The 26,684-nt window shown below is 41.8% G+C and overlaps 1 protein-coding gene across 13 annotated transcripts in view; it reads right to left on the reverse strand.

Annotated features, from left to right (window-relative positions):
* The window catches only part of MGMT (O-6-methylguanine-DNA methyltransferase), a 361,778-nt gene extending 335,096 nt beyond the window's left edge, over window positions 1-26,682 (reverse strand). For 6 of the 13 annotated variants that reach the window (XR_002088963.2, XM_019482894.2, XM_019482895.2 and 3 more), the window contains exons 1-3: window positions 26,583-26,682; window positions 23,372-23,431; window positions 4,729-4,775 (exon numbers count right to left, since the gene is read on the reverse strand). Coding sequence is in view for 7 of the 13 variants with exons in the window: in XM_019482895.2 (XP_019338440.1) it covers window positions 4,729-4,763 (35 nt within the window). In the remaining 6 variants the exon portion in view is untranslated. The remainder of the gene's footprint in view (window positions 1-4,728; window positions 4,776-23,371; window positions 23,432-26,582) is intronic. The other 7 variants (XM_019482889.2, XM_019482891.2, XM_019482897.2 and 4 more) reach the window with 6 other exon arrangements.
* Between the last annotated feature and the right edge of the window lie 2 nt (window positions 26,683-26,684).

The raw sequence follows: 26,684 nt of genomic DNA on the forward strand, positions 1-26,684 counted from the left end.
TCTGTGCGTGGGGCAGGAGCAAGCTGGCCACTGTGGGCTCAGGCTCCCCATGGCCTCCACAGCCCAATAGGGAGGAAAGCTCTTTGCCATTGCAAGCCCTATGCCACCCTGGCAAAACACCCCCTGCCCGCTCGGTGGCAGCGGGGGCGGTGGCATGGAGTTGTGCCCTTTGCTGCTGCTGGACGGGCAGGGGGTGCTTCGCCATGGGAGCGCAGAGATTGTGGTGGCAGCCATGAGCTTTCCCGCCCAGCCCCACTCTGCTCTTCCACACTGGGTCCCTCCTGCTGGGCCACAAAGGCCTTGGAGGGAGGGCAGCAAGGTGAGGAGCCCGACCCCGCAGAGGGCAACCTGCACTCATCCCCCCACAAGCTTCACCCCGCCATGCCGCCCATGGAAGAAGGGTAGCTGGGTTCCATGCTCCGCTCCACCACAGCAGCTGCTGCAGCCCATGGGTGGCAGCCAGGGCTCAGGCACTGCTGTAGGGGGCTGTGGATCCTGGTCCCTGCATCCCTGACACATGGGGGGTCCCTGCATCCCTGACACATTAAGGGGCACCAGCAGGGCTGGGGCTTGGGAGTGAGGGGCCTGGACCTGCATTCTGGTGAGCAAAGGGGGCAGAGGAATCTCTGATTTTCCATGATAAAAAACCCAAAATTAAATACCAAAATGTCTAAGCATCAAATGCCAACATTTATCTCAGATTTAGGTTTTTTAAAATCAGAGAATTTAAGTTAATCAGACAATCTGCAATTTTTAAGCAGACAAAACTAGGATCCCTGCTTATAACACAGGTCGCAATGTGCTATTATATGGAACAAATGGTTAGCACATGGCATGGCAATTTAGTACTGGGTAATAAAAAATAAAAATAAAAAAGGTTCATGTAGTAATATGCAACAATGAGAAAATGAGATTTATAAATTAGCTTTGACAGTATCTTTTAGATATTAAATATCTATTTTTAGCAATAATATCTAGCTCTAGATATAATGAAAAAGAAATCACTACACTAGAGGAAGCATAAACCTCAGGTGTTTTGTTTAAATGTGTACAAAAACATATTTTACAACTCTTAAAAAAGAAAATACTAATGTTGTATTCAAAGCAATCAACATTTTAAAGCTTACCCTAAAATGCCACCAAAATATTTGTAGTAAGTTTGGTACAGTAATACTACATTTAAGAACAGGTTATATTTTGAGACACTAAGGAAATACAAAAGTTAAGTACTATAATAACCATCTGTAATGCATAGAAAAACACATACGTAGACATCAAGCAAATATTTAAGTACACCTCTGCTCCTGTGTTCAGTTATCTATGTAAATATATGGTGAAGCTATTGTAGAACAGAGAAAAGAGATAAAAATTTAATCAAATAAGAATTTTACTGGGTTTAGATGAAGCAGAAGAACCTAAAATGGACTATTACTCAAATTAGAGGGCAAAAATGAAAAAAGAAAAATCAAACAGGAAAGGAGTGAATTTAATACTGGGTAACCCTTTTTTGTGTTTGTTTTTTTATCATCCTCAAAATCCACAAAATTCCAAATCAGCTCTTCTTGTGTTCTCTGAAAAGCCGAAGTCAGGACCAACTAAATAAGAGATAATGCAACTAGGCATAACACAATAAAAGATATTACCTTCACAATGCATTATTGCTGCCAATTATGAGAATCACTTCAACTTAATTTCAAAAGCACAATCACCCTCAACTGTAACAGTCTCTTTTTTAAATTTCAAACAGTATTACATTAAGGCAATAACTCACCTTCCAGCTATAATATCAGTCTCCCTTATTGCAAAAATACATTTCATAAATACTTCTCATCGACAAGTCAAGCTAATTCAGGTTAATTTTATTGTATTTTGGTGCTATCTCACATTTGTGTGCAATTACCTTTATCATTTTATTGCTATGCCAGAAAGTAATCAGAACAATTATTTGAAAAAGGAGGTATATAAATTCTAAATCACAGTTGCTGGCATTTTTGATAAAATAGCAGCTTTATCTCAGAAAGTGGCAGGGACATCGGATAAATCATGCATCAGTCAAGTGCAGCTGACCCCCAAGTGCATTGCACAATATCAGGAGTGCTTCAAAAGAAACTTTCCTACATCATCCATCATTCTTCATAATGCTAAAATAGCTGCACCTGAAGAGTAGGAGCTGGAGAATAATAATAAAAAATAAATCCAAGCAATATGGGCAAAGCCATTAAGTGTGTTCCCTTTTAAACTGAAAGACAGTAAGAAAACTGGACCATGCTTATAAACAAATGACTTCATTGTAATAATCTGTAAAGTCAGTATTACAAACAGGTTTAAATATAAATGAAAAAGTCAATGGAACTGTGAAAAAAATCCTCTAAAAATAAATATGGAAGGATATGAACCTATAGGGACATTTCATATATGAAAAAAGAGAAAACGTATCTATAACAGGATGTATTCTCATATAAATATTTTATCTGCCCAGATATTTTCTCGCTCTATCAAGTAGCAATACAGGAAAATGCATGTTAACCTCATGTATGCTTGAAACACTACATATTCATACAAAAGTCATCCTTTCTTAGGCATGGGCACAAAAGATTCCAATACAAGAACCTCTGCATGGTTGTTAAAATTATCCTAGTAACCACAGTAAGACTACAGAGGAGAAGGAAAAGTTAAGTGACTTGTTTGCACACTGAGGCTTCCACTTTAAGCTATACAGGGGGGATGGGGAGGAGGAAAGAACCCCTAACAGCCCTCACTTCAACGCTTTTTTAAAAATTTGCTGCCTAGTTAAAAAAAGTAAGACTTGTCTCTATTCAATGCACAGGAGAGCAGCTTCCAATTTTGATGGTTTACAGGCAACAATGCTGAGTGTGTCCTGATCCTGCCTACTGACCATTCTTTGCTTTTCCTAATAATTTTTTCTTTGTTAAATTTCCTGTGGCTAGCAGAAATGCTAGAGGGCTTACAAGAAGCATGCTGCCAACAAGCCAACGGTTGGAGACCACTGACACAGGACTGCCAGGAATTCAACCTCCATATCAAGCTCAAATTTGCATCGACAACAACATTTTGATGAACACTGCACAACTGGCGGAACTAACCAAGAGAAACAATACAATATTTTAGAAAGTGCTCATCTTTGTATCACACTGCTTGCTGAGACTGGAAGAAATAGTTTCTGAAAACTAGATTTTCACTAAAAATAATGTTCAACATATCATGCGTAGTCTTTTAATTCAAGCATTACTCAATACAAGATTTCTCTTCTGTCAGTCTAAACTGCAATTTGACCCAAAACAATTCTAAGTATCCCTATCCCAACTAGAAATGTGTGCAACAGTACCCCCATTTAATATGAATACACAGGAAGTCAGCATCATTTTGATATTTGCTACTATGCTTTCCACACAGGTATCTCACAGTCCTGCCCCCTTGAATTACATCAAATCCAGATATGTTTAATGTTTTCATTTAATCATTCCTCCCACATATCAGAGTGTAGAAAAAATCTCCCCCAGCAACTAATGCTGCACCTTTCAACTGGTAAAGAGTAGGGGCAATAGAGAAATGAAAAAGGTAAAATAGATCTTTAATTACTTCTGGTTTTGTTTAGCTTACTAGCTACATTATACCTAGATTTGAATGCAACTGAATTAGACATTCTTTTAAAAAATCCTTACTAGTTTGAAACCAAATACAATTTATTTGCAATTACTTCAAAATACCTACTACAAATATATAGTACAACTATTTAAGTACAAATATATATTGTAATAAATATATACAGTGGGCTTCTCCCATGTATTAAACTATTTTAATTAATAACAACTCCTTGAAAACCCTTCCATACGTGCTAATTTTAGAAAAATAAAAATGTAATTTCCACTGCAGGGTACAGAAGATGGACTATACCAGATACTAAGCAAATTATGCCATGCAAAGCAGATTGAAATAACTAAGCGATATCTGCTACTATTTTATTTAGACATTTTTATATGGTGCTAAAGGTTGCCAGCAGTACTAGGGTTACCTACACAAGTTTGATTTTACTAGATGTTACATCCCCTGAGCCATGCTACTAATCCCAGTCACAATAATAATTTGTTATATTGCAAAATAGCATTTATTACTTATCATTACCAATAACCATTTTAGTAAATTGTAGTAAACTCATTAGTAACATTACTGGCTACAAATAGCCAGCCTGTTCATAAATTAAATAGAACCACTAACTAATCTTTAGGGCCTAAACTCCCACATAAGAAGGTCTTGAGTTTCCTGCTATGTGATCATGTTTTCTTATGTTTTACTGTAAATACAGTTGTTTTCCTAAATGTCTGACCATATAATCATCAGTCCAGCACAAACACACTCAGAAAAGTCACAAAATGATTCCACAATAAAACATTATTTATTCTTTAATAAATGCTATACTAATTATAGAAAGGCAGAAAACAGCTAGCTTATCACTGAAAATATAGCACTGTCCTATTAGTTTATGCTCTGTGGAAGATAGATATGTGATGAGGAAAGGTCCACTGATGCCTGTTACCAACCATGACAGAGCTACAGAGATTTACAATGCAGCATCAATCTTGTCAACTGGATTCTTAACACTGACTGCTGGACACTGGGGAAAAACACAAACTATGTTATGTGAACTCTTTTGTAATTCTGTTACTTTATATGTACCTAAATGCAAGGATATTTTCCACAGGAACTTACTTTTTGAACAAGTCTTGATGCCATGTTAAATACATGAAGAACTTTGCCTATAAGAAAAGGAAAGGAGGAACTGTGTTAAAAAAAAGATAAGGCTACAACCCAAATTTCATGGAGTGTTGAAAAAGAAAGCATGTCAACATTATCATTTCTCCTCTTATGTGATATTCTGTTAGCCGTGATAATTTAAATTAATTTCAGTACAAGGAATAGCAAAAGAAGGTGGGAATGCTCTTTATTTTTCTCTTGCAAGCAAACAGGAATTTTAAAGTTCACTAGGTCATATATCATCTGTAATGAGTCATAATCAACAGATGTCACGTGGAAGACTTCTCTCATCACAAGCCCTGTAATACTTTGATCCACAGGATAAGAATGTACTTTAAGACATACCCCAGTGCCTGTAAAAATATTACTTAAAATAATATACTCTGTTCTGAATTATTAAATATAAATAATCTTTTGTTTTATTAAATACATATGTATAATTTAAGGAAGAAAAATGAGTTAGTTCATAGAGGGCACCCTGAATCTAAGAGCAAAATCTAAGTAGATTCCCAATAAAATAAATATTTTAAATTCATAGTAGAGAAGAAAAGGAATGTTATGACGCCATCCTATGTTAGTTGATCTCCATATTTGAATGTGACCTGCAAAGAAGAAAAATGGGTGCTTCACTGCACTACTGGAAACTAGGGCTTACTTCATTACAAGTAGCATACACCAGAGGCCAGATTCAAAGCCCACTGAAGTCACTGGAAAGACTCCCACCAACTTCAATGGGCTTTACATTAAGCCTGAATAGTTGTCACTGTACTTACAGTTGGGCAAAATACAAAGAGAGAGAGAGAGAGAGAGAGAGAGAGAGAGAGAGAGAGAGAGAGAGAGAGAGAGAGAGAGAGCGCAATGAGAAGACCTGAGAAGTATTAGGAATGTAAAGCCTTGTTTTCTTTTTTTCAGTGAGATCTTTCCTGGAAATTCATACATGTGCGCTGGGAGCAGTCGCAGCCATCAGAGACAGTGGTACTGTTTCCTTAACAAGATGCTCATTGCTCTCAAGTGTTTTAGCTAAATTTGTGTTAAATATACAGGCTTAGGTAGACTGGAGTGGGGAACCCCTAATGTCCCGTCTCAAAACAGACTAGTCTCACCTGATAGACTTTTAATGCTGCAGGTACTACAGTTGTCAGTCTCAGTCTTACATTTCTACAAATTAAAAAGACAGGCAATATTTTCAAAATAACTGATCATTTTGGATGTCTAAATTTTAATTTTTGCATAGTTTGATACACAGCTTGATTTTTCACTTCAGTCCACGGTTCAAAATAAGAGGGCAGCTAAGCTACCACTTTGAAAAATAAACTTTAAAAGCCCCATATGCTTTTCTGAGTCATTTTACAGCATTATAAAGCAGCCAAAAAAGAGAGAGAGAGAAAGAGGTGAAAATACATGCATCTTTCCCCCCTTTCAGGTAATATTTAAAAGATTTCAGATATAAATTTTATTAAAATATTTACATTTGGACTGTGTCACTCCAAGCACTTGTATCACAAAGCAAATATGAAAAAGAAGATAAAGCAGTATTTTAAAAAGAATTATAGGCTTCATTCTGTTGCCTAAAATAGCATCTTAACTTAAAGCAGATACAAATAAGATTACAGGCAGTCCTCAGACTTGCGACACAATTAGTTCCTGAAAACCTTGTCTTAAGTCGAAACGTAACTCGGAACCAATTTTCTCATAAGAAACAATGTTATAAGTGGGGGATTGGTTCCTGAACCAAGGCCCGATACCCTATTTTCATCAAAAATAACCGAGAATTTTGTACTCGATCAATTATAGATGAGTAACATAGTTACATTAATGTATTTATATTGTAAATAGCAATCATATTGATTTGGAAGGACTTCTTTGAGGTGACTTTGCTGGACTTTTTGAAAGGCTCTTGGTTGGACTTGTTGAAGGGCTCTTGACTGGAGTCTTCTCAGGAGTTTTGGCTACAGGTTTTTCTGGAGTCTTATCTGCTTTCTTAAAGAAAGTGTCCAAGGCAGTTTAGACATATTCTCCACGGAGATGAGCAACAAAGCAAACTTGTTCACTGGCGTGGCATTGCATAGGAACAAGCATTGTAAAGTCAAAACTGACGTCATAAAAGTTGAAACAGGGTGTCAATTGATAAACACAAAGTGTGAAACATCGTAACTCGAAACATTGTAAGTTGAGGACTGCCTGTAATCTTAAACTCTATGTGACATAACGAACATAATTTCCTAAAATTTGTGTAGCAAGTATTGGTTTGTGCTTTTCAGCCCCATACTACTTTTCCACAAATCTAGCTCATATATTTCCAGTGCTCTTCTCTGAAACTCTTCGTATGTAGAACGGATGAACTCGCACATGAAGCGCAAAAACAGAATCACACATAGTCCAGTTCTTTTAGGACAACGAACACTAAATTGGAAATTCACAGGAGGCCCACATTTGATCATTAAAACTTTCTCTCCCTATGCAAGTTTACCTCACGTTTTAGATTCCTTCCTATACAGAACAGAAATCATACCATGGCACCTCCCCCTGAAGATACAGATCTTCACTACAGAAAAATATTTACTTATTCTACCAGCACCATGGCTCTCCAAGGCAAATATTAAATGCAATTTTTCCAACAGCAACTACTTCCTGCACACCACATTAGAAGTCAGTTTGAAAGTAGTAAATTGGGAACAATGTAACTGCATCTGTTTAATTAAATCAACGCTGTCACTCAGCACTGCTAACTAGCCCACATGAAGCACTGCACAGATGTGGCCACACTACTCCTAATTTAAAAGTCAGCCCATGCAGGGCAGCACAGAGTGTCACTACTGCCAGGCTTGGTAAGTTTACCACACAGACACAGCCTGACTATTGCAGTTCATAGACACTGTACTGGATGCGAGCATGCACCTGATGCACACATTTTTTTAAAGTACTTTCCATCATGGCTGAATATATATCCTGTGCCTCCTTAAGCTCCCATTTGAAGGCTAAAAGAATGGAGTAGCTTTAATGCTCCAATGATTGCCTGTACATTTGAAACTAGTGGTAGCAACAGATGGAAGCAGGGCACAGGATCCAAACTGAATAAAACTTAAACAGTTATTCCAGGAAGCAACTACTCTTTCTTCAAGCACCTGACTAGTAAAATCAAGTCCAGATAGTCAACATCTGCTACAGATTGCTCTGCAAAAACTGCCTTAACCAATGATTGCATCTTGGTTTTTCTTGACATTGGAAATTACCTTCTTTGCATAGGGAACCTGGCGGAAAAGGAATCTGCTTCCCTGCAGGACTAAGTCATACAATTACTTTCTCTTTAAGGAACAGCCAACACAGGGGTTCTTCCTCAAAAACTCTCAATTACAAATACTGTTTCAGGCTCCAGAAGCATGCATGCACCTCAGTAAGAAAGTTTCATATACCTTCTTCCCTTCACCCACAAGAGCACTTTATAGTAACTCAGCTTCAAAGTTGCTCTTTTTCTTTCCTCTAAATTAGTCAGCAGGAAAGCTGAAGTGTTTGCATTCTAATATGAATGACCCATTTGCTACTCTAGCTTTTGATTAGGAAATGAAGCATTTCAGAGCCAGCATCTGCTCACGGATGGGCAAGGGATTGTTTTATCCAGGGGTGTCCAACCTTTTTGAATGTGGGGCCAGATAATGAACTTTATCACCCAGTGGGCCGGCGAGCCATATTCAAACACCCTCTGTTCTGGGCCAAAGAGACCCTGCCTGTGTAGCCCTACTGCACCTGCCTGTTACTGCAAGGTTCATGGTAGCTGCTGGTGGGCAGGGGCAGGAGGGACCCATTCAGCATCCAGCCAGCTATTGCCCCAGAGACTGAAGGGGAGAAATAAATAGCGCCACATCTCCATCCCCCGAGCAGCGCAGCCCTACAAGCCAGTGCTGCCTGAAGGGGGCTGGAGCAAGGCGGCCGCTGCACCACAGCCCCTCACCCACCCACCCCCACTCACCGTGGTGCCCGGCCACCTGCACACGCAGCCCCGGTGGCCTCAGCGCTGCGAGTCCGGAGCGTGGGGTCCAGCAGACACTGGCTCCCGCTGCCTCGCCCTGCAGAGGTCACGCCAGGACCCTGCCTGCCGAGGCCCCCTGTGCTGGCTTTCCACTTGCTGCTGGGGACAGAAGGAGGGCAGCCAGGTCAGCACCAGCCAGCAGAAGCGGTGGCAGAAGCAGTGGTGGAGCCGGCTTCCCACGTGCTGCTGGGGACGGGAGGAGCCCAGCCGGGTCTGCACTGGCCAGCAGAAGCAGCGACAGACCCATGTGCCACTTGGGATGGGACGAGCCTGGCCGGAGTGGCAGGGGCTCAGCTGCATTTTCCCCCTGCCTGCAACAGTCAGTCCTGAGCGGCACATGACTCCACCGCCACTTCTGCTAGCTGGACTCCTCCCGTCCCCAGCAGCAAGTGGGAATCCGGCTTCAGCTGCATGCTGATCCAGATGGGACAGAGCTGCCCGGGTTGGCACCAGCCAGCAGAGGCAGAGTTGTGTGCCACTCGGGACTGACTGGTGCAGGTAGGGGGAAAGTGCAGCTGAGCCCCTGCCATTCCGGCTGGGCTCAGCCTGTCCCAAGAGGCACATGGCTACTCCTCTTCCTATACACATTGCGTCAGCAACGTCAAGCTGACGCGGTGCATGTGGGAACCTTGTCCCTTCCCCAGACCTTCAGCAGCCATTAGGAAGCTGCTGAGTGGCTGGGGGAGGGAAAAGGGGTGGGAACGAAAGTAAGCAGTGTTTACTTTCATTTCCCGTTGCAGCACCGCGGGCCTCAGAAAATGCCTGGGCAGGCCGCATGGCGGCCCGCGGGCCGTATGTTGAACAAGCCTGGTTTTATCAAGTCAGATAAAGTAGACACATTGTTCACTTTCCATGTAGAAGCTTAGATTAGAATTCAACAAATGTTTATGGAACAGAACAGTTCAGGAAACACATTCCTACCAGGAAAGAGTACTTTAATTTTTAAAATTTTTATTACAGTTTGTCTTCAAATGGTATCAATACAGCCACTGAGATGCTTGCAATACTCAGCTTCTCTTAATCCATGCCCCTAGACAAAGTTATTTGACATGTAGGATCTCTTGACTTCTGCTAATGCCAATTAGAGTCTTCTACTTTTGCTGCTGACACCTTTTCCTCTTCCAAATTTATTTACCCTGCAAACACACCTAGGAATTGCAGAAATCTGCTCAGGTAATGGGAAGATGGGGCAAGGGGAAGGGTGCTTGGCTGTCAAATGATTGATAGCATCAGTCAAGGATGGGTCAATTTGTCAAGTTCTGCTTCTTCTTGGCCTCTTGGCTGAGTAGAGTTAAGGGAATTTTCGTAAATCATGAAAGTTTCCAAAGCAGACTTGTTTAACAAACCAGTTGAGGATGAATGCATTCCCTGTTTGCTAAATCACATGGTATTGAAATCCATTCTACTGCAGGCTACAGCTTTGCTTTCACACTTGGATGCTAGAAGTCACTGTGTCAAGTTAACAAGGATCACCATGGCTGCTTACAAACATGGGGAAAAAACAAAAACAGCGATTTACTTTCAGCTCGGCATGCCTCTATGCTGAGCCGAGCACACACCCAGAAGAGGCACTGTGCAAGTTGGACCCAGGTCTCCCAATGCCTATACAGACTGGATGCCTCTGCGGGGCTTTTCAGCACTTGTATCTAATAGTCAAAACACCCAATCTATACAGACACTGAGGGGCCGGGTCAAATTAATGCACTTCCTCTTCTGACAAAGGCTGGATTTTTTTTCTTCACACGTCAGTGGACTGAATGTTGAAAAGTGAAAAACAAGGACAAAACCAGACCCCCTCCTAAAAAAACTACAAAACTCTGAAAGGCATTTTACTATCAAGTCACCATGAAACAGCCATGCATTACACTTTCAATGATACTGGTCAACAAAACTCTGTGGAAACTGAAGCCATCTGGAGATCCAGCACCCTCATTCTGGAAAGTACACTCAAATGATATCATTATTCAGACACCTGATTTCACCAAAGATTCCACATCTATTTACAAAATATACATTTTCTCCAAAACAAACAGATAACAATTGTAGGCAGGATTAGACTGCTTAACTTTGTGCCTTTTTAGCAGGCATGTCACAAATTAGCCCCATACCCTCCCTAAGTGCCACTCTGATCCCTTTGTTCTATCCTAGTGGTTCTCAAGCAGGGGTCTGCAATTGAGGAGGTGGGGGCACATGCCCCACCTGATTTCTGCACCTACAGTGGGCACAGGGCTGTAGTCTGGCCAGACCAGCCAGAGGGACCCGGCACGGGAGGGCAGAGCAACGGCAGCAAGACTCGTTGCCACCGCCACCACCGGAATCCCCATGCCAGTCAAGCTGCCAGCAGTAACAAATGGGGAGAGAGGGGCTGTGCTGCCCTCACTTCCTCCTGCTGCTGGAGGGGAGGTGTGGTGGGGAATAGCACAGGTGGCCTGAGGGCACCAGGAGGGCCATGGGGCTGCAGGTGAGGGGCACCAGCAGGGTCAGGGGGATGCAGGTCAGGATTGAGGGGGGCCTCGAGTCCAAAAAGGTTGAGAACCACTGCTCTACTTTCTGTTCCCTGCCTTATCTGTCAGTGTACTATCAGTACCCTCCCCCGTATGCCACAAGCCAAAGAAGCTATCCAAGTCACAGGGTGGCCATTTCTGACTTTATCAAAAACAGACTACTCTGACTTGTATTTAAATTTCAAGCAGGCACAGACTCCATGGGTGCACCAGGGCTCAAGCACCCACCAAAAAAAATTAGCAGGTGCTCAGCACCCATAAATAAAACTTGAACAAGTTATTCCAGGAGGCAACTACTCTTTCTTCAAACACCTGACTAGTAAAATCAAGTCCAGATAGTCAACATCTGCTACAGATTGCTCTGCAAAAACTGCCTTAACCAATGATTGCATGTCAGGCGAGCTGGGTTGAACTAATGAGCTGCCTCTTCTAGGCATGCACAGGGCTCAGCATGGTAACACAAAATAAACAAACAAACAAACAAACAAGCACCCATCGGTGAAAACCAAGGTTGGCACCTATCTATGGTTTCAAGGCTTTGTTTGTTTATAGCAAGCCACTAAAATTCAGAAAGAATGGTGCCTCTTTTACCAAAGAGACCCGATCTAATCATGTACATGTCACCAACCAGGAATCCTTGTGAGAGGGCATCAGATGATTTATCTGGTTATCCTGTTAGTATGTTGTTTAAGGATATAATCCTTGGTGGTACAACTGTGTGAAGTTTTATGTTTCCTACTAGAAAGAAGGCTATACACACAGTGGGATTTAAAGCATAGCAAAGAAGAATTCTAGCTCCTCAAAAGGAGTAAAAAACTCTTATGAAGGTAAGACTGAGTAAAGACCTGGCAAAGTGTTTGAGGAACTCCATGTAAGACAACTCAACAGCATTAAAGAAGTCTTCAGCATTCAAGAAAATCCTGAGTAGTGGCATAGATGAAGACAAGAACCTACTATACATGCATCTCAATAGCAGATGTAGTTTGTCATGGGGAAAACCAGCACCGGCAAAATCATAGGTACCAGAGTCCCAGGGACTGCTAAAGAAAGATGCTCTGAAGGTGAGGGAACATACACACATCCCTCACACTTCTTGATGACCACAATTCTGTTTATGTCATGATTAGGTTCTTGCATGTTATCCCTTTCTGTTCTCTTTTCCCAGTCCTCCTTCCCTCCCCCCATAACAAACTTGATGCACCAGTCAGCTCACCCCTCTCCCAGAAATGAACAAAAGCAACTCCATCCCTTTTCTTCCCAGAATACTACCCTAGCCAGGCACCTGTATTTACCAGACCCAGTATGACAGAGGTCCATGGTGAATGGAAGGGAGGACAACAGCTACTTTCCTGCAGTAGGATTATTCAAAATATGTGACCATTTTCAACCCTGCAAATTTTCAAGAGAAAGGAGGAGACTGAAGCATTAGTTATGTGCCCTTTCCAAGTTTAGAGGAAGACTCACCATGTCCTTGAAGTATAGTCAAACAAAGACAAGTGTTACTAAAAAATCTATACCTAACTACCAACCCTCAGTTTAGAATAAGTCTCAGAATGGGTTACTAATCCTGCAGGATCTAAAGGTTAGATACAGCTTAGAGGCATTTTCAATCAAAAGTCATTTGGCTTGCATAGCAGAACAAGTTAGTTTGGGAGGTGCATGATTTTACATGAAGGACTAATCAAATTAGCATCAGGTAAACATCCCAGTGTTTGACTTGTATGAGACAGAACAGAAGAGAGAAGGCAAGCAGACGTAAGGAGCTGAGAGCCATTACTTTGGGTGGCAAGTGTAGGGAAAAAAAGATTAAAATTAATACGAACAGCCAAGAAAGTATTTGTATAAAGCTACTGAGCAAATACACATATATATGTTCCCCCAGGTAAACACTGTTCTACATTGAGGATACAGGCAGTCCTCAAGTTACAACGTTTTGCACTTACAACGTTTATAAATTGACACCCCATTTCAATTTTCTGACGTCAGTTTCAACTTTACAGTGTAAATGACGTCAGTTTCAACTTTATACTTTACAATGTGGCACAATGCCAACAAATAAGTTTGCTGTGTCACCCATCTCCCTGGAGAACATCGGTCCAAACTTCCTTGGACCCCTTCTTTAAGAAAGCAGACAAGACTCCAGAAAAGCCTGCAGCCAAAACTCCTGAGAAGACTCCAACCAAGAACCCTTCAAAAAGTCCAACCAAGAGCCCTTCTAAAAGTCCAGCAAAGTCACCTCAAATAAGTCCTTCCAAATCAGCAGGATTGCTATTTACAATATAAATACATTAATGTAGCTATATTACTCATCTATAATTGATTGAGTACAAAATTCTGGGTTATTTTTGGTGAAAATAGGGTATCGGGCCTTGGTTCAGGAACTAATACCCCATTTATAACATTGCTTTCTGTGGGAAAATCGATTCCAAGTTACAACGTTTTGACTTAAGACATGGTTTTCAGGAACCAATTGTGTTGCAAGTCTGAGGACTGACTGTAGTGTAAAGCTGCACCACACAAAACCCCCTTACGGGTATTGTCTCTCAAAAAAAGCAAACGAAGAAACAAAAAAACCCAAAGAAAACAAAACCAATTACTCCTCAAGCTCCCAGGCAAGCCAGCATCACAGCGAATTTGTTAGAATGGTCCAGTGGGCTTCCCTCTTAGCACCTAGTGAGCTTCACTGGCACTGTTGTAAAGCAAGGCCTCCTTTCCAATTACCCACAGGGAGTGCTTTCACTCAACTTGCTCCTCTGTAGGGCACAGAAAAAAAGTCCTAGTAACCCTGCCCTTGCCATTCCCCATACCCCAAGCAGTAGCCAGTCACAATCTAACCTCTATTTTACTGATGAATTGAAAAAATATGAATGCTTGCTTTTAATTAACTAGAATTCATTTTTAAAGCAAGTGCTGTGATATGTCTTATTTGAATCAGAAAAGACGTTTTTCTTGATCTATCTTGGACCAAAGCTTCTTGGAAGATTTTCCTTTGAAAAGATAGGAAAGGGAAGTCCTGAAGACCAAAGAACTTAATGCTGTCTGATTTTGGTATTGGAATTAAAAAAAGCTTATTATTACATCAAGTCAGTATATGAATAAAATTCCGTATGAAAACATTTAAAGTACATTAGATTTTTGGTAAAGATGAAAGACTGAAAAAAATTCAAGCAATCTATTCTAATTGGGTTCCCATGGTAACTGTACAATTGGGTTTTTCAATATAACATCCCAAAGGCCCAATGCACACTTGTAAAATATACTTCAAACAGCCTGAATTGTTTTTACATTACAGCACTCCCAGGAAGATCAATTACTATACATCCCCACCCTAACTATTAGTGGCAGGAGATATTAACACTATTGGCCATATTAACATAAGCCATGTAAGAAACACTGCATATCACAATCATTATATAAAACTAATCACATACTTCAGATTCATCAAACATGTTTTAAGTAATAAACCAATACTAGTCTTGTCACAGGATCACGCTTGCTGAATGTAAGAAATCAAACTCAAATATATGCCAAACCATTTTGCTTCTTATATTGATTTCAAGGATAAACAGAATCAATCATTAATAATTACATTATAAGATGACCTACAGGGTTAATCATATTCTTAGAGACTCTCACTATGGAATTATCAACAAACAGAGCTGCACGAAAAAAAGATAACTGAAAAGAATTCAAATCCACATTTTAAATATTTATAGCATAATATAAAACAAAGTGCATTCACTAACATGGGACTCAGTTTTATTTGCACTAATCACAGCAGCAAACTTCTTGCTATTCTATTTAAGACTGTGAATGTTTCCATTATGAGGTCTCATTTTCAAAGTTGATAACTCAGCCCTATAGGAAGTTTTAATACAATAGTTTTATTACAGGAGTCTTAGGTATTTCATCATAGCACAAGCAGGAGGTAGTTCAAGGTGCTGTTTTACACTTAAAGTAGTATGATTCTCAATTTAAAGGCATGGCGCTCCCAATCCCTCTTATGGACTTCAAGTAGAAGTATATTCTGGAAGAAGAAAAATCTTGTTAGCTCTGGAAGCAGTCCCAGCTTCTCTCTCTGAAGAAAGCTACCTAGTTGCTTAAGCAAAAAAAACCCCAAAAGTAGATGTAGAAATGGGCTGAAAGATATGGTTCTCAAAATTAACCTTATTATTCCGAAATTATAATAGGACTACTGTATTTACTCAAATAGTCCTGGGTAAACTGCATCCGACTGGAGGGTCTAGTGGCAACGTGGTGCAGCTACTCATGGTGGGGTAGCTTCTACAATATACCAAAATGTTGCAACCTCCAGAGTAAGACACCTCAAAACCCTAGCCCCCATTGCCTTGTGGGTAACTTCTTGGTTGGAAAAAGCCTGAGAAATGCATCCTTGCTGAGGTATTATGCAATCAGCAGCACATCTTATTTATTGCTGTCTGGCAGAAGCTACAACCATTGAGGCATTGAACACCTGGACTTGTTCTAGCCTTTGGATTCTGTCTCAATGGTCTAAATCGGGGACAGTATGTCTTGGGCAGCCTCCACTCCCAACATACTTTCCTAGGCATACACCTCAAAGATCTTTGTGTGAGGGTCACAGGACTCCCTACAAGCAGATTCATCAGGCACCTGAATAAACCTCTTATGCATACACAATGTTCCAGAGAATCAATTGTTGCTTGGTATTTCCCAAATCCAAGAGGACTTTGAATTTAAGACAACCCCCCAATAATTAGATTTTATACATAGAAAATTGACAACTTATTTTTAATTTTCCATTTACCAAATCTAATTATTGGTTGGTCATCTTAAACTTGTCCCCCCACCACTGCAGCAGGGAAAGCAGCAACAGGGGAGCAGGTGGCGGGAGAGACAAGTAGCCTGACCCCTATTCCCTTGCCATCTCTCAACTCTTCCCTCCACTGACCCCTTAACACCTGTGTCCTCCTCCCAACCCCTCATGCCTGCTGCCTCTAGCACATGCCCCTTGCAATGTCTGCCCCCCCCAATCTGCTACCTGCACTTCTCCATAACCTGCCCCTCCTGGTGCTCTGGCTCCAGCTCCAGACTCCAGAGTTCTTGCTGCCCCATCCAGCCAGGAAGCAGCAGTTGCGGCAGCAGGCCAAGGGTAGGGCCTGAGCTGCTGCCACCACCACTGCTAAGCCAGCATGTCCTCTGTGCTCTGGGCCAGACTTGTGACAAAGGGTTATTGGAGGCACAAACGGGGTGGGGGGGAGAGGTGGGGGGCAGCTCCAATGCCAACCCCAAGTTGGGGCCAGGGCCAGAGAGACAGCAGCCCTACCATTGTAGTTCACGTTGAATGGAGAAATTACTTTGCCAAGCTAACAAGTTTATTCTATTTAAACAGAAACAAAGAACTAAAAGGGACTTTGTAACAGGGGGCCTGCTCGGGGCCGATCTCGCTGTGGCCTGCCCATCTGTTCCTGGGTTAACCGCCCGCGTTCTCGCCCACCACGCCTTGTTAGTATAATTACTTAATAGATGTTAATAAGCGGGAGGCTGCCTATTTTCTGCCCCAATGCCAGTGGGCGATGTTACCATATCACTGGCCCCACACTGGGCCCCAGAATCCTACTAATTGACCTCTTCCGCCATCATACCGGGCACCATAGCTCCCTGAACTGATCCCCCTCCAGGTGCGATCCCCCCACCGGGATCTTTGGCTACTAGCCTGGCCCACCTCCAGGCCAGTCGGAACCCCAGGCCCTCATCTCTTGAGCGTTCCTCGCAGTGGGCCCCTGGCCCTTTGACCCTTCAGGTCCTGGCCCCAGAATGGGCCAGTCAGGGGAAATTCAGACAGGCCTGAGTCTTGTCACAACCCAATTAAGTAGTGCCCATGTCACAAACAAGTAAAACCATTCAAAACAGTTTTTTTCTGCACTAGGTTAACTAAGGGTTAACAATAATGATAGTAACCGCTTTTTTGCTGCGCATGTCAAAAAGAAATTTATAACTGCGACACTAACAGAGATAGAACTTAGCCTTCTGTGCTGTACATAAATCATTATAACTGGTCAGAAAAAAAAAGGGAGTAACCCTATGATAACACCCTAGCGAAAACAGCTAGATAATTGGCGATTCTAATTAAATTTATGACGTGGCGAAAAGCAATTGGCTATTACACAAATAAAACCCGTCTTCACTTCCGTGAAGAACGGAAGACCTCCGCGCACACACCTGAAAAAACCTCTGAACGTATGCGTGAGAATAACTGACAAATTGATTGCTTGTCAGTCTCCCCCATCTCGACCTTATCAGACGTAAATCAACGACCTGCCGGCCCGATTTTTTCTCCGTTTATCTGCCCGACCAACGAACTCTTATGCAGACCGACCTATGACCTACGAACCTTAAGCTGTAACTAACCAAGTATCTCTGACCTCCGCTATTCACCACCTTGACGGCGTGAGTAAATAATCTTGCTTTGCAACCGATAAGCGTCTGCCTAATTAATTCCACTCCAAGTGTCACAAGTACCCGCCTGACGGCCTTCTAAGGCCCCGGACCCTTATCTGCCCGGGTGGGAGTCAGGGAGAGCTGCTGGCTGGCTGCCCTGGGTCCCGACAAGTCTATGGCCCTTATTCTTTCTCTCCGAGGGTCCACCCTCCGAGCCCTCCAAACAAAGGGGGTAAACCACCCGGTCGTGGGGGCTGGGGGTTAAGGCGCCCCGACCTGCCTTTCACCGGGGTGGTAACTGGCCTGGAATTTCCTGGGGGCTCCTGCACCACTGGAAGCCCCACCAGGCCACCCACTCCTGGTAGGGTGCAGTTTTAGGTCATGCTCAGGACCAGGAGCCTCCTATCCTTCCCCTACAGCTCTCTCTTACCTCCAGATGATACCCGCAGCTCTGCAGCCAGGCGGTGTTGTTGCCTGGCTTCCAGCAGCTGGCTGCTGCCTTCTGACCCTTAAAGTGGCAGGCACAAACAGTGCCCTGCCACAGACTTCCTAGCTTAAAGTGTAGTCCCCTGCAATCAGAAGTCAAGTTGTATAGCTTGTCTACAATTGGAGATGTTGTATGACCTCCAAAGTAATTTTGGTCAGTTATACTAAAGTTAAGAGGTCACTTATTACACTTTTAAATTGTATATAAAATGTGTATTTTTAAATGTGAATTTATAATTCAACAATTCAATAAGGAGAAAGTGCTGCACCTAGGGAGGAAAAATGTCCAGCATACTTACTGGACACGCCGGAGGGCAGGGAACAGCTGCAAGCAGACCTAGATAGATTGGACAAGTGGGCAGAAAACAACAGAATGAAATTCAACAAGGAGAAATGCAAAGTGCTGCACCTAGGGAGGAAAAATGTCCAGCATACCTACTGCCTAGGAAATGACCTCCTTGGTGGCATGGAAGTGGAAAGAGATCTTGGAGTCCTAGTGGACTCCAAGATGAACATGAGTCAGCATTGTGACGAAGCCATCAGAAAAGCTAATGTCACTTTATTGTGCATCAGCAGATGCATGACGAATAGATCCAAGGAGGTGAAACTTCCCCTCTATCGGGCGCTGGTCAGACCACAGTTGGAGTACTGCGTGCATTCGGGGCACCGCACTTCAAGAGAGATGTGGATAACCTGGAGAGGGTCCAGAGAAGGGCCACTCGTATGGCCAAGCCCTACGAGGAGAGACTAGAGAACCTGGGCCTTTTCAGCCTCCGCAAGAGAAGGTTGAGAGGCGACCTTGTGGCTGCCTTTAAGTTCATCACAGTGGCACAGAAGGGAATTGGTGAGGTTTTATTCACCAAGGCGCCCCCGGGGGTTACAAGAAATAATGGCCACAAGCTAGCAGAGAGCAGATTTAGACTAGACATCAGGAAGAACTTCTTCACAGTTAGAGTGGCCAAGGTCTGGAATGGGCTCCCAAGGGAGGTGGTGCTCTCCCCTACCCTGGGGATCTTCAAGAGGAGGTTAGATAGGCATCTAGCTGGGGTCATCTAAACCCAGCACTCTTTCCTGCCTATGCAGGGGGTCGGACTCGATCTATTGAGGTCCCTTCCGACCCTAACATCTATGAATCTATGATAAAAACAGCTAGTTTCTATACTGCATTTTGAATGGGTAACTATTCAAGATAATTATTTCATCACTCGCATTTAACTGATTGAACTAGGGCACACTCAGACAATTTAAATATCATTATAATGGTAACTGATTACTCAGCACCATCATTTACAAGGTAGCATTAATATCTGTTATTTACTAACAAGAGTTGGCTGAAGGATACAAGGTTTGCACATACAGGGTGTAGTTAGTATGATTTAAAAGACAGCAAAGCAAAACTTAGCTATTAATTCCTTCATCAAGCTGGTCAATATCTTGCTAATGCATGCTATTTTATTAAAATCTTTATTTCATTTATGCGATCTGACCTTAATGCACTAAAAACTAGCTTTTGAATATTATAATTTTGCTGCCAGTATTTCAGCAGGAAAGTGAAAAATCACTTCCTACTGAAATCACTTCCCCTTTAGATCAATGACCTGCCCTTCACCAACAATTCAGTTGCTTTACTCAGAGATTAACCTTCAATTCTGGATTTTATAGCACCTTTAGTGTGTACCTTTTATTCTGTTAACTGTGAAATAGAAAATTTACCAGTGTGTGGGAAGGAGAGTAAAATATATATAAAAACCTTTTCACTATAAGCATATATACATGTTAATATTAAACAGGAAAAATGCATTAATTTATACATCTGATTACAAAAAAATAAGGTTTCAGTAACATGGACATTCCATACATCTTATGTGTACATTTTAAATATAAAAAGTGTGAAATTACACATTAGAAGACAGTATCAAATCAAAACATACTCTGACCCCAATCTTACAATCAGATATGCAAGGGGGAGGCTGGGTGGGGGCAATACAACTGAAGTGACTGGATTTGAACATAGGTTTCATTTTTGGTCCACACAAATTCAGCTGCTTGATTAAGATACATACGTGCAGTGAACTCTATCAATACCAAGTAGGTTTCAGAACCTCACCTTTCACATTCTTTGGTTTTCTTATATTAATCATACCATTTGAATGTTGTATTAACGTTGGAGTATTGTTTTGGTGCTTTCAAAGAGACAGAAGCATCCTAGTGCTATCCATAGGATTTGGATGCCTAACACCCTTAGGCTCTTGAAAACCAAAATTTAAGAAGGGGGGGAGGGGGTATGCAATGAGGACAACTGTTTATTTGGCTTGCTTACATTTTTGGCTTCCTGATTACATAGCATTATTAGATTTACCAGTAGGACATACCAGTTCAACTAACAAAAGCATAAACCTATGCAGCATAATGAAGAGCACAGGCTTAAACTTAAATCTGCCTTCAACTCTGGAATGAAGTCTTTTACAGTGTAAGTTCCAAATCATGTCCTTTGTTTAAATTGAACAGTACTTTCAGTCAAGCAAAGGTACGAACACACACTAAGGCCATATCAAGCGTTAGAACATCTAGTGTACCCCTAATCCAAAGTGGTCAAATTTTTATATCTACACATATAGACTATATATACTTGTATATACATTAAACATTTCCCACAATGGGAGGGAGGGGGGGAGAGAGTGTTGTCTTGTCTTACCTATAACTCAATTAAACAGATACTAAACTAAACAACATGAAAAATTCCAGATAGGTAAAGAACATTTGATCCTGGATAGAGAAACTAATAATGACTGTTACAGGTATTAAAGTACAAATATTTTGCATGCAGTCCTGTTAGCCATCTTGATCACATTCTTTGTTCTACTTTCTAGTATGAAACAATAAATAATGAAAGGTATCCTAGAAAATAACTGGGCAAATATGGAAGTGGTTATACTTAACTACCACAGTTACACAGAGCCTTTAGAATATGTACTTTCCCATTACAGTCATTTTAAATATAGTTAATTTCAGTTTAGAATGTACTATCATGCAAAAAACCTTTTATACTGAACTACTAAAATTAAACACTTAAATATTTTAGAAAAAAATGCACAAGCATAAATTTGATCCATCTCTAAAAGCTGTAACTCAATTGTTCCTTTATTTGCTCAGGCACATTAACACAAGCCAAGCCATGGCCTGTATTTGGACAATGAATGTTTATATCAATTTTATTTGCTGCTCTAATATTACAAAATTAAAATAACATTTTGGCATGTTTCTCCTTTGGTTGTTTTTAGTTTCAGGTTTGTTTTCTTGGATTTAGTATAATCCTCTCACATGCCTTGTTTGGTTTTTTTTTTTTTACCACTCTGCCAGGTTCCTTTTTACATGTGCTCAGCTATCCCCAGCAGTAAGCCAATGTACCAACAAGTAAAAAACTCTATTTATGATTCCAGTTTTTACCTTAATACAGTACCAGTAAAACATTTCTAGAGAAAGTTAAAAGTTTGCAGAAGCCATAGCATGTCACTAGCTTATAGATTTCACACATCCAAAAATCAGAACTGTTGTCCCACATTTTCCCATTAGTTACATTCTCTTCACCAATCCAGATATCTTATGAACACTCAGTGAAAGAGAATTGCACAATCTGTCAATAAAGTAAGCGTATTTTGAACTACTGTCCATATGACTCAATTTGTCAGTAAAAACTGCCACCACCGCTGTGCTTGCAGAAAAATGTCCATAAATGCATTATTGCGACTGGCAGATCGATGTCTATAATAAAAACAAATAGATTTAACAAGTGCTTGCTTTTACGAGTTATGCTATTGGTGGAACACACATTCAGTTTCACCCTTCAACTTCTGGGAATGGGCAATACAGGCCGTGTTGGATACTTTGCTGACTACACTAGTGTTACAAACAGGAAATTATTCTAACACAGGAAATCTTTAAAACTATTAGACTGAATGCTTATGAATACAGCATGTATTTATAGCTTTCACACATTTAGGATTTAGCTCGTTGTTCTACAAATTTCTCCAAAACTGTGCAAACTTAACAACTATAATAAAGAACACAGATTTCTTTCCCTCCCATTGCAGAAAATTGAAACTAGTTTTGAAAACAGCTGCATCCCAAGCCAAATGGCTCACTACTCTTGAGACTGGTGCAGGAAAACTGTATTTTTGCTCCCATGAGACCATGATTCAACTCCTATGCCACTAAACTAATTGAGAACAACCACTGCTGTTCAAACTGAGTTTCAACATCCAACATGTGGGCCAGAGTGTCACCTTTTCTATCAGTAGTCCCTTGGGTACCGTATGGAGGAAATTATGTATTGTTTAGCCAAAGTACGATTGGGTATAGGGGCTGTCACAGACTGGTTTAAATTTTAAGGATTACAGCTGTTTTGGCTCTATCAACATGCTTAACTGCACTTATGTAAGGGGACAATACTAACAAAAACTACCATCCATTTTCTAAACCTGATCTTCTTTAAGCTTTCCAGGCTGTTTCTTCTTTTTGCAAATGACATTAAATTATTCTGTCACCTAAACGCACAGATTTAAAATGGTGTTAAATCCCATTTTCCTTGGAACAGTCTTTCTACCTTACACAGTTCTCAAAAAGAACTTCCTAACACTTTTTCTGCCCAAGTCCCCAAATTAGTCATTTAAGTAAACCCCTGTTAGCCTTCCCAAAGGGCATGAGTTTCTCCTTCAGGCTACTATCACTTTAGTGATGCCATTAACTGATTCTCTACATATGTTAAGCATTAAACAGTGGTGACAAGTTAATTACAGGAGTTATCAAGAGATAAAGTAGTCACGGTAACACAAGTTGCAATGTAACAACTATAGTTTCCTATGGAGCTTGCATGCAGTTGCTGGTGTAATTGGTGTAATTAACTCATCATGGATCAGAACGCAGATGGAATCTGTTGAAGCCATCTTACAAGGCCACAAATGCACCTACTTGGCTCTCAGAACTTTGGATGAAAAATTATTTACATCCTACCAAAAAAGCAAAATTCTAGAAAAAGTTTTAGCTGTATAAATAGAAGTGTCCAATACACTAACTGACCTATGATCGAGAAATTAGTTAGTACATAAGAATTTTACTACATGAAGATAAAATTAAAGCTCATATAAATATAAAAGATACTCACAAAATATTGTCAGGAAGAGATTTGTAGTGCCTTCTTTGTTTCTAAATAGATAGAAGTAATCTGCAATAGGAGGAATAGGGTTTTTTTCATATGTTAACAAGTCCAGACTTGCTGGATGCACAATACGGCAGTCAAATAAGCTTGCCAAGGATACCACACCATGCCAACAAAACTTTGAAATCACAGACAAAGAAAACGTACACTTTCAGGGAGAAGAAAAAATAATTAACTACTACACTGATCAACTGAATTTGAGAAGCTAGTCTCATGCAGTGAACACAGGAGTAGGAACCAAACCTAAACTGTCCCATATCCACCTCATAAAATCCCTATAGGTCTCATTCTGCAGAACAGGAGGCACAGGTGGATTTATGTCAACTCTGCCCACTTATTCCACCATTTCCACCAGAGGCCTTGGGACTGGCATTCATAAACAGAAAGAAAGGCAGGGCTGGTAGAAGCACTTCCAACTTATCAACCCTCCATAGAAATTCCATATCACAGTTAATTTTTACTCAGCTGAGTAGCACCCCCTGAATAAGCAAGATGGAATTTTAATGCACAAAGGCATCAATTGGAGTGTGTGTATTGTGGCTCAACTGAAGTTACATTTCTATGCAAAAAGGGAAGACCAAAGGCCACAAAGACAGTTCAGAAGCAAAGACTCTCTCTGCAGCCAGTCCTACTGGATTTCCAGTCCCCAGTGGATTTCCAAGGGTTTGCAGGCCAAAACCTTAATCATTTCTACAATGGGGCTATCCCTTGCTATTAAGATAAACGATTCCAGGTGACGTACTGCAGCATTTCCAGTCCTCTTATCCCCCCTCCCCACCACACACACACTTTTTTTTTTTTTGCTTAATGGACAATGGAGACTCAAGAATAGTCAACTTTGGCACTCGTGCTACCTCGAAAAAGTTACTTATTTACATTATACTTCATTTCATTACTTGTAAAAGGATAATAAACATTAAATTGAAGCAAGGCTAGTTATATGCTGCTTTGAAAATCTGAAAAACTAAAACAATGCATATAATCACTTTTTAAGATAATAAAAGTATTAAACATCAATAATTAAACAATTAGCAATAGCTATACTGTCATTTACTTCCTGAACAGTTGGAGTAGCAAAGTAGCTTCTTTATCTATATTTGCTTTTTCCAATTTTTAGAACTTCTGGACATAATTGTGATATTTCGCCATATTGTACCATGAGCTTTTATTTATTTTTTTAAGCAAGAAGCAATATACCACTTAATCTTTATTTTACATTCTCCTTACTTTCTCTCTTACATTGGAACTGTACTTGATTATTCAGTCTTGCAGCCCAGTTTCAGCAAATGAAGAGATCTGGAATGCAAGTGCCTCCCTTTTCTCTCCCTTTTTGGGGACACATACATGTATGACAGAAATAGACGCAAGGTGTTTGTAGGGGCTAGCTTTTTCTTTTGCTTTTATTGTTTCAGTAGAAGCCTTAAGGAGTCACTTGATAACACTAAAAACATATGTAAACACAGTAAACATACTGATTCCACCCTTAATGATACATGCAGAATTATAACAGGCTTCATAAAACTCACCCCTGTAACCTGCCTATATGCACTATCTGGCATAGTGCCCCCTTACACCAGGAGGAAAGCAGCGGATGACACTGACTGGCAGTACAAGTCAGACAACTGCCACCTGCTATATGGGCATCAACCAGCACACCCCCCTCTCATCGAGAAATAGCTTTTTGTCCTGTTCCATACCATTCATGACGTCATCGGAACCAGCCAGATCTACCCTCTGGCAAAAAGAACGGGAGAAACTAGGAAACTAAGCTGTTGAATGGAGCCAGTAATGAAGGAGTTAGCGTCCAGCTCCCACTACAAATGGCACATGTGGCAGAGCCTGAACAGACTAAAAGCGGGTCTCAGCAAATACAACTTTCTCATGAAATCATTGGGCCTCTACACAGCCAGCCAGTGTGTTTCTCAGGAAAAGCAAACCGTGAATCAACTCCTGAAATGCCCTGTAGCACCACAATGCATCCCACAAGATTTGGCAACAAGACCACCAGAAGCAGTTGCCTGTGCAGAATATTAGGAGCAGACCATATAGAAAGGATGGCCTGGAGACATGACAAGAAAGAAGACTAAAAATATGGTCTCTCCACAGCATCTTAGATCCTACAGGGGTGCAGGCCAGCATGCCACAAATTAGTCACACAACATCCCTTGAGGGCTACTCTAGCACCGCCCCTCTGCTTCCTGCCTGATCTGCTTCTCTGATTTTTGCTTCCTACACTTATCTGCTGCAGTGCTGCCTGCTCCTTCCCTCCTCTGCCACATGCCACACAGCATCCACTCTCAGCCACAGGCAAGATGCACCTGGGGCCTGACCCAGTACAGAGCAGCTTGTATGTTCTGGAGAGGCTGCCTGTGCCTAGGCCACGTCGTCCCATTAATAACACCCTGGGCAGGGGGTGGGGAGGTCACCTCAGGGAAAAAAATAATCAAGTTGATACTGCAGAAAACAACTGAGCTCTACAAGAAGACTCTGCTCCCTCACGCAGATCCAGCTCCACATGCCTGCTGATACAATCGGCTGCAAAGGGGCCGGCACTGCCGCTCTCATCTTGTAAGACAGGGTACGGGTGCCAGAGCCTGGTACGTGACATTTTGCATGGGGCAGACGGCAGAGAAGGGGCCAGGGTTGTGCTGCCACAACAAGCATCGGGCCCCTCCCCTGCCTGCCCCTGGCACACCAGCATCTTAGGAACAGAGGCTGCAGGTGTTTTGGGGCACTGCCCAAAAACCTTGCCAACCCCCATTGTAGGAGGAGCTGCCTGGGGGCAGGGAAATTGCCCTGAGCCTGCAGCTCCGGATGTTTTGGGGGCACCTTTCTCTGCACACCGAGGAGCGCGGCACTTAGGCCTTGGGGAGTAGAAGTGATGCCCTCTGGCAGCGAGGGGTGCGCTTTCAAGAATATACTAACGGGTCGCAAGCAAACTTAAAAAAAAAGAAATAATAATAAAAATTAATTTTAAAAAAGGGGGGATGGGGAGATGTCAGCCCACTTGAAAAAAAAGGGCTCCTGTTTTCAAGGAGAAAAAACGTGGGGAACCCTGTCTGCCAGGGGCTGCTTGGGGCCCTCCCTGTGCCTCACACACGGAGGGGTCGGCACCGGCCGTCTGGGTTCACGACTATGGGTCATGGTGCAGCCCCACCTCCTCCTCCTCGTCGCGGCTCGGCGCTGAGGGCTCAGACCTCCCGGGCGGGCTCCAGCGCGCTCCGCCCCGCCCCGCCCCGCCCCGCCGGGAGGAAGCGGA

This window comes from Alligator mississippiensis, chromosome 6 (assembly GCF_030867095.1).
Source record: "Alligator mississippiensis isolate rAllMis1 chromosome 6, rAllMis1, whole genome shotgun sequence".
Classification (NCBI taxonomy): Eukaryota; Metazoa; Chordata; order Crocodylia; family Alligatoridae; genus Alligator; species Alligator mississippiensis.